Source organism: Diaphorina citri, unplaced genomic scaffold (genome assembly GCF_000475195.1).
Source record: "Diaphorina citri unplaced genomic scaffold, Diaci psyllid genome assembly version 1.1 scaffold232, whole genome shotgun sequence".
Taxonomy (NCBI): domain Eukaryota; kingdom Metazoa; phylum Arthropoda; class Insecta; order Hemiptera; family Psyllidae; genus Diaphorina; species Diaphorina citri.
Window position 1 is genome coordinate 168,682 of NW_007377669.1, and position 12,090 is coordinate 180,771.

At 34.5% G+C, this 12,090-nt stretch overlaps 1 protein-coding gene across 1 annotated transcript in view; it reads left to right on the forward strand.

Moving 5' to 3' along the window:
• The first annotated feature begins 9,014 nt into the window (after positions 1–9,014).
• The window catches only part of LOC103506381 (RING finger protein B-like), an 86,121-nt gene continuing 83,045 nt past the window's right edge, over positions 9,015–12,090 (forward strand). The window contains exon 1 of the mRNA XM_026821450.1: positions 9,015–9,155. Within this exon, the coding sequence (XP_026677251.1) occupies positions 9,015–9,155 (141 nt within the window). The remainder of the gene's footprint in view (positions 9,156–12,090) is intronic.

Genomic DNA, 12,090 nt, shown 5'->3' on the forward strand with positions numbered 1-12,090 from the left:
GTATTCCATTGGGTACCTATTATGTCTCACTCTAATGTCGATGTACATGTATGTACATAATCGTATGTACCTACTTATAATATTGTCAGGAGATGCTTGTTCACCTCAATCTCATGTGTGGTTCTTTACGGGACAAAGTCCTAAACGTAAAAGAACGGCTGAAGGACGAGTGCGTGTTTGAAAACATAATTTTAATCTTAAAACTTTATAATACCTTGTGTACGTCTATGTAGGTAATGAAGTAGGTACCCAAGGAGATACTTATACCTATGAGAAAATCTGCACTAATCATTGAAGACTTTTGATACCTATAGGTACATATTTACATACACTGAGATTTGAACAATTAAATAATAAGGTATGTAATAAAGATACTAACGTCCGTACACAGTCATAATAATTATTCATTAGTACCTAAATGAATATCATCAGTATAGCCAAATATAACAATGACATCAGGCCCAAGACGTGTAGCAATTAGGCCCATTTAGTAATCAAAGTATTGTTCAACATAATAACTGTTAAGCATTTTATCTGAAAAGTAAATTTGGTACGTAGTATGTATGGCCAACGAAAAAAGAAGTCAATATATTAGGGATTATTAGGGTAACCACTTGATACAGTTTATCATTTTAACCATTATGTATCATCATTATTAGGGTAACCACTTGATACAGTTTATCATTTTAACCATTATGTATCATCAGCATATATCATCCTAATTTCATTATTCTACAGAATATCGAAGTAGGTAAATCCAGACTAGTTACTTCAACAGAGTATACCGATACTAAGTACTAAAGCATAGATATTAGTTATATAAGTAGTCCTATCGAAGTAGGTAAATCCAGACTAGTTACTTCAACAGAGTATACCGATACTAAGTACTAAAGCATAGATATTAGTTATATAAGTAGTAATATGTATGATCAGTTAGGAAGAAGACATATATTATGATGCTGTTCATGAACATCTTTGTAAAGAATCAACTCTCTATTGAGGCCTTCTTCTATATAATGTAGAGGTCTTGTCTAATTGAGTAAGAAGACATATGATGCTGTTCATGAACATCTTTGTAAAGAATCAACTCTCTATTGAGGCCTTCTTCTATATAATGTAGAGGTCTTGTCTAATTGAGAGCAGCATACACAATGCTCACAGCATATGGGTGACGCCGGATGAGTTCAATTCAGCTCATTACAGAATCTTCATCATTATGCTCAAGTCTAATATATCCGTCTATTTTTAGAACTTACTATCTACTATCAAATCGACTCAACATGTACTTTATTAACCATCATCATTAAATTGAGTTTAAATGGAGCGTGATGTGTTTTCAAAGAATTCAGAAGTAATCATACCTAATGCATTGGACATTGAAAAGATAATTATGTAGATTGGGACCTGTCTAATCCTATTGTAGGTATATTAAGCTATATACATAATGTCTCTACCTGCTCTGTATCTCGGCACTTGTATTTGTGCCTGACCAAGAAATTTAAGAATGTAGATCGATATCTTGAAGTCACCTGACTGTGTCAACCGATATTTCCCCACTTATTTGAGTTTTGCTGATCTACAAAAGCCCAGCAAAGGAAGGCAGAATATAGTTGTAGGTTCAGTGATCAGATAGAAAAAGACCAGATTAGAAATCTACTCAGTAAGTTTAAAATAGGTATCTACATTGTGTCCCAAGCTGACTGTGTCAACCGATATTTCCCCACTTATTTGAGTTTTGCTGATCTACAAAAGCCAAGCAAAGGAAGGCAGAATTTAGTTGTAGGTTCAGTGATCAGATAGAAAAAGACCAGATTAGAAATCTACTCAGTAAGTTTAAAATAGGTATCTACATTGTGTCCCAAAGAAGGTACCTATGTACATTGTTGGTGTAATAACGCAACGTCTTTGAAAGATAAAGTCATCGATACCAGCGTGACGTAAGGAGAGTCAAAAACTGAAGAAGACAGAGGAATGATAAAAGTACGAATAGGTTAATAGCTATGTCCACAAAAAAGTAGGTAGGTATAGAGCTTTAGAGTGAATTTTAACAACTTAGGTCTTCTCGTGACGGGAGTTTTACCCACGATTCGGCTACCCACCTCCTCAATTTAACCTCACTCAGCCTGACTGGGTTCCAAGTCACCCGAAAAAAAGCTCATGACTCTTTTCCTTCTGTGTTCTAGGACGTTGCTATGCCGCGTTATGGTTAACGGGAACGCCACGCCCCCTCACACAGACGAAGGGATGTTAGCCACACCTCAAGCCCCTGCCCCCCACCCTCTCAACTTGAAGTCCAACCCTGAGGCTGTCGAGGTAAGTCCAGCGTCCAGCTTTTCCTTCTCAATTATTTTCTCTCCAACGAACGCCAGTGTCGGAGCTGTAGACGCTTGATTGGGGATTCCCTTTTTCATTCCTTAATCATTTTTAAGCGACTTGTAGTGATACAAGCGAGACGAGACAAAATCCATTTCTCGGCTAGTGAATTTCGAGACGAGATAAAATCCATTTTTCAGCTAGTGAATTTCGAGAAATTTGTTTTGCTGCTTTATCGGTGCTTTTCCTACGTCTTTCTTTGTAGACTCTCTTCCGATTCCATCCACTTTTTATGATCGCTCTCTTTGTCTAATGCCATCACAGGTAGTTAAGAAAGTATATTTATTAAACTCAAGGTCATCTTGTTTCTTTTCCTTCATTCTGATAATCCCTCTTTGATTACATTTAGGTGTAAGCATAGGAATATAATTATGTATTAAGTATTATAGGTACAAAGCTAAGTAGATTTGTAAGGATATACCTACCTATGTATATTTTATTAGTTGGAATAATTTTATTAGTTTAGTAGGTAAATCTACATACTATGCTTCTAAGATTCAGTCAACCCGTTCACTTGCTACGTCACTGGCTCGCATTTCTATTCTGCTTTTCTCTCCGCTTTTATTTTCTTCTTTATTTTGTTCATTTGTTTATTCTTCAGTTTCCAACATTAATTGTATCTTATTGATTGCATCATCAGCATTGACCAGGGCTTTCGAAACACTTTTCCTTTGCTGCCTGCAGTTTCTCCTCTTTCTCCTCCGTCCTTACCTTTTATTGCTTCTTTTGTTTGTTTAATATTCTAGTCTTTATTTTGTTCATTTGTTTATTCTTCAGTTTCCAACATTAATTGTATCTTATTGATTGCATCATCAGCATTGACCAGGGCTTTCGAAACACTTTTCCTTTGCTGCCTGCAGTTTCTCCTCTTTCTCCTCCGTCCTTACCTTTTATTGCTTCTTTTGTTTGTTTATTATTCTAGTTGTAAAGAACTTTCTGTACATCTGAGTTGATGAGAAGCGCAAGTTCGGTTGCTTAAATTAGACCTGGTCAGCAATTAGGAGCATTCCTATTCTCTTTATTCATGTTGTATTATATGTTTCGGAGAGCTAGTCCTTCCTATTAACTGAGGAACGAGTATTTAGGGACACCCTGATACTCATAATGTATAACTACTTAATATCTCTATGACATAGAGGGTTGTATGCTACCTTATTTCGGAAATTCACAAAATTTCGAATTGTAAATAAGAACACACAACATTGTAACCGGATGTAGACCCAAGGAGATACTTATACCTATGAGAAAATCTGCACTAATCATTGAAGACTTTTGATACCTATAGGTACATATTTACATACACTATTTTATTAAACTCAAGGTCATCTTGTTTCTTTTCCTTCATTCTGGTAATCCCTCTTTGATTACATTTAGGTGTAAGCATAGGAATATAATTATGTATTAAGTATTATAGGTACAAAGCTAAGTAGATTTGTAATCCGTTCTTGTGATTTATGTAGACTTTTAATTCGTGATATCGATGTTAATGCAAAAATATTTTTAACAGTTGGTTTTAGATTTTTTGAGAGATGGATAGGTATTAGGCTATTAGGTACCTATAGGTACATATTTTTTGAGCATGGATTAGGACCATTTAAGAATTGAATGGTGTGTAGTCTATAACTACACTAGACAAGGGCGATATCGCTCATGCTACATCATAGAGGGTTGTATGCTACCTTATTTCGGAAATTCACAAAATTTCGAATTGTAAATAAGAACACACAACATTGTAACCGGATGTAGACCCGTTCTTGTGATTTATGTAGACTTTTAATTCGTGATATCGATGTCAATGCAAAAATATTTTTAACAGTTGGTTTTAGATTTTTGAGAGATGGATAGGTATTAGGTACCTATAGGTACATATTTTTTTGAGCATGGATTAGGACCATTTAAGAATTGAATGGTGTGTAGTCTATAACTACACTAGACAAGGGCGATATCGCTCATGCTACTTATTCTAGTTGTAAAGAACTTTCTGTACATCTGAGTTGATGAGAAGCGCAAGTTCGGTTGCTTATATTAGACCTGGTCAGCAATTAGGAGCATTCCTATTCTCTTTATTCATGTTGTATTATGTTTCGGAGAGCTAGTCCTTCCTATTAACTGAGGAACGAGTATTTAGGGACACCCTGATACTCATAATGTATAACTACTTAATATTTGACGGGAGTGGATGTTAATTGAACTTGTTATCTCCCGATAGGTCGTAGACTAATTTTAGTTTACCTAATATATCCTCGGTTCATGTAGGTATATTGACATAGTGTTTTACCTCGTAAGATAGTAACTAGTGCTAGAGAGAGGCTAGGTAAAGCATTAATCAATACAAAACAGATGGTTTACCTACCTAAATTGAACGGCCTGAACGCTAATTATATGAATGTATTCAAATTGCACGTAACGACATACCCCCCCTAGTCCCACTAAACCTATTATTATACAATATTGGCTCTAGGTTTTAATGTTTATTTTAGAAGATAAGATATCTGTTTGCTGCTTTAGTTTTTAGCTTTTACTCGGTAATCACTAATCAGTAAATTACTAATTAGGTACCCACCTAATTAGCTTCGTATAATATGGTTTCAATACAGGGTCATAAAAGAGATGAGTATGTACTCAACATAAATATTTACAATATGACCTACAATATCTACACGCGTTGTTATGCACATGGTTTTAGAATGAAGGGAGAAAACAAGGAGGCGATAAAACCTCCATAAATAATATAGCTATATGTTTCGTGTTACCTAATAATAGGACGTTGCTGAACTCTTGACGTCCGCATGCCTCCCGCTCCTTACAAGCTTGATTAAATTGTACTTTCCCTCCTCTAAGAAACAGGGTAGAATGAATTTTCTACCATGTAAGTCCAAAGAGATAAGTTGAGCTGGCCCAGCTCCCAGCCATGTAGAGACAAAAGAAATTTTTCATTTTTATACACCTAGGTAGCTACATTCCCAAATCCTGTATTTAGTTAGCATAGGTATGTAAATATAAGTCGGTAGGTTCTCCGATAAATAATTATTATGACATAGGTACCTATGTACCGATAATACCTACTATTACCTACTTCAACTTTTACACCCTATATAAAAACCATTTACGATTTTACGTACGTCCTTATCAATGGGCGCTTGATTAAATTGTACTTTCCCCCTTACGAAACAGGGTAGAATGAATTGTCTACCATGTAAGTACAAAGAGATAAGTTGAGCTGGCCCAGCCCCCAGTCATGTAGAGACAAAAGAAATTTTTCATTTTTATACACCTAGGTAGCTACATTCCCAAATCCTGTATTTAGTTAGCATAAGGTATGTAAATATAAGTCGGTAGGTTCTCCGATAAATAATTATTATGACATAGGTACCTATGTACTTATACCGATAATACCTACTATTACCTACTTCAACTTTTACACCCTATATAAAAACCATTTACGATTTTACGTACGTCCTTATTGAGCCAAAAACTGGAATTTTTTATTCTACCTATGTACTTACAGTTCTTCCACTAAAATTTCTACTTTCTATTACCTACATTAGGTATTGGAATCGGTTCAGAATTTTTTAAATAGGAAAATAAGGGAAACATTCTTTTAAGGGTCCCCAGAGTCCAAAATGTCTAGCAAAAATTTGCGTTTGTCAGTTACGCTGATAGGCCTGTTTTTCTTCTCATGTCACACGTTTTTTTCGGATACTGAAAAATACAAAAGCTACAGAAAAAAAAATAATAAAACAAATAAAGAAATATATCAATTAAAACTACGTCTGATTATATTTATGATTTTACCTCTTGATGCAGTAACCAGCTTTAATAACAACATTATAATCGGTATATTTTATTTTGCTTTTCAAATTCTAATACATAGTGGATGTGACATTTTTCCTGACTTATGTCCGACAACTTTCTTTGCCTTCATCTTGTAAAAAGATTAAACATAAATTTTGACTAATAATAAATAATTTATGTTGTCTTGTTAATTTTATTGTTTCCTTATTTCCTTAAAACTTATATAGGTTTTATGTAGAATTTTACTGTAGATACCTAAAGGTAATTCTTTAACAAACGATTCCTTCCGATGTTTAACGAAGAGACCAACTTTAATAATAACATTATTTTCATTACTTCGTGTCCTTTTTAAATTATAATAATTATTTTTTATGCTCCTCAGAAACATTCTGCATTCAATGTAGTCTATCAGTGATCAGTGTTCATTTGACCAGTTTCTCGTTTTATGTTTATTGAGTGAATAAACTTATTAAGGACAAAGTGGACAAAGTGAAGAAGGGAAGAGTCAGACTAGACGAGGAAAGGAAGAAATGGCTGAAGAGAAAGAGGGAGAGAGAAAGAGGGAGTTGATTTTGAGTTTGTGAGAGGAGTAAAATATTAGGAAAATTTTTAATCCTTACAAGATGGAACTAAAAACTTATTAAAGTGCCCTCAAGGTTTAAAACGAAAAATGGACAGTACCAGACCATTTTTGTATCTAAATGTTCGAGACTTTACCTTCGAGCAGAAAACTTTGAGTGGATACGGAAATTGTAAGAGGAAAACCGAGGTATTACACTGAACGCAATATAAGAAATTTTGAAGGTAGGAAGCTAGGAAGCATTGAGCCAAAAACTGGAATTTTTTATTCTATGTACTTACAGTTCTTCCACTAAAATTTCTACTTTCTATTACCTACATTAGGTATTGGAATCGGTTCAGAATTTTTTAAATAGGATCTAATTGAGTTATAGTTTTAATTTTCTAAACAGCCTGTAGCGATAGTCAAGAGGTATACTGATTAAAAATAAAAATAACTGGTCCTCGACAGGGGCCTAAGGCTATAATAATTAGACCTGATAATTACAGTAATTACTAATTTAGTATTGTTCCATGTAAAATACAGGTAGGTAATAACTTAATCGGTTTTCTGGAATTTTATATGAGTCACAAGTCACTATTATTTTGTGAAAGATATCAGAAAGTGCAAGTATGACCACATACACAATGGCACACACACCTGATTTATGACATTAGATAAAATAAATTTGCATGCATTCATAAAAATTAATGTGATCGTTCAAATAATATGACAAGAATTATTAGTAGTTAAGTAGGTATATAATATTTTGCTCGTATGCAAGATTGCAAGACGTATATTCAATAGCTATAGAATCTATACCTGCAGTTTGTATACCCCTAGAACCCTAGATTCCACATTCCAGACTAGCAAAAATAATGCAAAATAACTACCTACACGTAATTACCCATAATATCCATGGGTACCTATTTTATAAGCTGATGGTTGATCCTTCAACCTTCAAGTATCCACTGAAGGTTTATGTCCTCATTTTCTTACTGCAATTCACAAACTGTATAGTTATACCTCATCTGTACCTAATTTTCCAAGCACTTGTTTAATTGAAAGTTTTTATACACAGGTATAAATAACACTCCGATACCATGTGATGTATAAATAGAATGCATCACATACTTTTGCCATATCTGTATTAGGTACCTAACTAATTAGGTACATACCTACATATAAGTAGGATACTTAGAACTTATTTATCTTATACCATCAAGTTGTAACCTTCCCTTTCTTCGTGTCTTGTGTTTAATTACAATGATGTATAAATAGAATGCATCACATACTTTTGCCATATCTGTATTAGGTACCTAACTAATTAGGTACATACCTACACTACATATAAGTAGGATACTTAGAACTTATTTATCTTATACCATCAAGTTGTAACCTTCCCTTTCTTCGTGTCTTGTGTTTAATTACACTTCCATCCCTATCTCTCTCTCTCCAACTCCTTCCATCCCTATCTTTTTCTTTCTCTCTCTATCTTCCTGCACAAGATTTGACCTTCTCCTCCTCCTCTTTTTCTCCTAATCCTTTCTCTCTCTCTCCTCCTTTCTTTTCCTCCTTCTCTTGCTTCTTCCTCTAGTTTTCCATCTAATTATTCATCTAATAACGTCTCTCTCTCTCTTTCTCTCTCTCTCTCTCATTCTCTCTTTAATTACATTGGCCAAAACAATGTTAGGTACTCTGTTACCTAAATTTCTTTCAAGTTGGTACCAACCCAATGTGTACAGGTAATAACTAAAATTCTACAATCTACAAAATGTATTAGATTTAGATCATGTTGCAAATACATTATACAAACAAATAACGTTTTATTACTTAACTAAAATTCTACAATCTACAAAATGTATTAGATTTAGATCATGTTGCAAATACATTATACAAACAAATAACGTTTTATTACTTGCTGATTCTAATAAATATAAAGGAACCTAATTTTAAACAAAGATCACTATCAATAAATTGGAGAAAAAAAATCAAAACCGGATTTGAGCTTTTTGAAAGTTTTATTTAGCCACATACCTTATTTATTTTGTTAATTACTCGTTAAGTACCTTCGCAGATAGGTATACCATACTTTAATTGGTAGGTCAGTTGATGAACAAAACTTTATATTATTTTGTACATTGTACAATCAATATGATTTTTTTGCCCGTTCTTGTGTAGTAGCAGCAGGTTCACCAAATTACACAATGTCTTCACTTTCTGAAACTGGGAGTTTTAGGAATCTTGCAGTGGCTATTGAGTAGCAGCAGGTTCACCAAATTACACAATGTCTTCACTTTCTGAAACTGGGAGTTTTAGGAATCTTGCAGTGGCTATTGGCCCTCACACAGACGAAGGGATGTTAGCCACACCTCAGGCCCCTGCCCCCCACCCTCTCAACTTGAAGTCCAACCCTGAGGCTGTCGAGGTAAGTCCAGCGTCCAGCTTTTCCTTCTCAATTATTTTCTCTCCAACGAACGCCAGTGTCGGAGCTGTAGACGCTTGATTGGGGATTCCCTTTTTCATTCCTTAATCATTTTTAAGCGACTTGTAGTGATACAAGCGAGACGAGACAAAATCCATTTCTCGGCTAGTGAATTTCGAGACGAGATAAAATCCATTTTTCAGCTAGTGAATTTCGAGAAATTTGTTTTGCTGCTTTATCGGTGCTTTTCCTACGTCTTTCTTTGTAGACTCTCTTCCGATTCCATCCACTTTTTATGATCGCTCTCTTTGTCTAATGCCATCACAGGTAGTTAAGAAAGTATATTTATTAAACTCAAGGTCATCTTGTTTCTTTTCCTTCATTCTGATAATCCCTCTTTGATTACATTTAGGTGTAAGCATAGGAATATAATTATGTATTACTTAAGTATTATAGGTACAAAGCTAAGTAGATTTGTAAGGATATACCTACCTATATTTTATTAGTTGGAATAATTTTATTAGTTTAGTAGGTAAATCTACATACTATGCTTCTAAGATTCAGTCAACCCGTTCACTTGCTACGTCACTGGCTCGCATTTCTATTCTGCTTTTCTCTCCGCTTTTATTTTCTTCTTCTTTATTTTGTTCATTTGTTTATTCTTCAGTTTCCAACATTAATTGTATCTTATTGATTGCATCATCAGCATTGACCAGGGCTTTCGAAACACTTTTCCTTTGCTGCCTGCAGTTTCTCCTCTTTCTCCTCCGTCCTTACCTTTTATTGCTTCTTTTGTTTGTTTATTATTCTAGTTGTAAAGAACTTTCTGTACATCTGAGTTGATGAGAAGCGCAAGTTCGGTTGCTTATATTAGACCTGGTCAGCAATTAGGAGCATTCCTATTCTCTTTATTCATGTTGTATTATATGTTTCGGAGAGCTAGTCCTTCCTATTAACTGAGGAACGAGTATTTAGGGACACCCTGATACTCATAATGTATAACTACTTAATATTTGACGGGAGTGGATGTTAATTGAACTTGTTATCTCCCGATAGGTCGTAGACTAATTTTAGTTTACCTAATATATCCTCGGTTCATGTAGGTATATTGACATAGTGTTTTACCTCGTAAGATAGTAACTAGTGCTAGAGAGAGGCTAGGTAAAGCATTAATCAATACAAAACAGATGGTTTACCTACCTAAATTGAACGGCCTGAACGCTAATTATATGAATGTATTCAAATTGCACGTAACGACATACCCCCCCTAGTCCCACTAAACCTATTATTATACAATATTGGCTCTAGGTTTTAATGTTTATTTTAGAAGATAAGATATCTGTTTGCTGCTTTAGTTTTTAGCTTTTACTCGGTAATCACTAATCAGTAAATTACTAATTAGGTACCCACCTAATTAGCTTCGTATAATATGGTTTCAATACAGGGTCATAAAAGAGATGAGTATGTACTCAACATAAATATTTACAATATGACCTACAATATCTACACGCGTTGTTATGCACATGGTTTTAGAATGAAGGGAGAAAACAAGGAGGCGATAAAACCTCCATAAATAATATAGCTATATGTTTCGTGTTACCTAATAATAGGACGTTGCTGAACTCTTGACGTTCGCATGCCTCCCGCTCCTTACAATTTAATCAAAAATTGTACTTTCCCTCCTCTAAGAAACAGGGTAGAATGAATTTTCTACCATGTAAGTCCAAAGAGATAAGTTGAGCTGGCCCAGCTCTCAGCCATGTAGAGACAAAAGAAATTTTTCATTTTTATACACATAGGTAGCTACATTCCCAAATCCTGTATTTAGTTAGTATAGGTATGTATATAAATACAAGTCGGTAGGTTCTCCGATAAATAATTATTATGACATAGGTACTTATGTACTTATACCGATAATACCTACTATTACCTACTTCAACTTTTACACCCTATATAAAAACCATTTACGATTTTACGTACGTCCTTGCACCCACGGAACATTGCATGTGACTCGGCTCAAATGTACGAGTATTTAGTTCGGTTTGACTGATATTGTGGTTTATTTATTGCACCCTACCTAGTTCATTATTTCTTTGTTGAAGACCTCACCATTTTTCATTTTGTTTTCCTCTCATTATCTCATCAATGGGCAATGGGTAGGTACCTAATAGGTATATATGTCCCCTTAATGCTCGTATTTTTGTGTAGGTAAGTTATTTCTAGGTATCAAACAATATTTTTTGTGTTCGTACACCTACAACACTATGTGGTAAAAATTCACAGGAAATCCACCTAGAGTTTATAGGTATGAATGAGAATGATTTCCTTATCGGAGCAACCTCCTTAGCCGAGTCGGTATCACACTAGGCCTGAGTCAAATTCGTGGCGGAGTCCAAGTTTTAAGACTTGGTACTTGGTATCAAAATACAACCCCAAATTATTATGAATGAGCCATCCAGAAAACTTAAAGATATCAAGTAGCTTCCTCCCTAAAGAAGCCGTCCACCCAATTGTTTATTAAAGAAACGAAACATTTTTATATCAAGTAGCTTCCTCCCTAAAGAAGCCGTCCACCCAATTGTTTATTAAAGAAACGAAACATTTTTAAATACGTCATGACATGACTTCCTCTAATAATTCAAGATTATTTTACGATATATTACCTATAATCTAGGCAGATATAAGATGATAGGAGATACACAACTGTGTACACTTAGCATAATAAAGGAAACGGACTGCGATTACTGATCAGTCTGACACATAGCGATTTAGGAGTTGAGTGTCTATGTGGTTTTATTCGCTTATTTCTCAGTACAACTTCCTCGCCTGAATACTCCAATGTTCCCGCTGATTTTAGTTTTATGAATATGTTAATTTAATACTTTATGTGGAACATGATAAATAATCATAAGCAGCCATATCTAGGTAAGTATTTGCA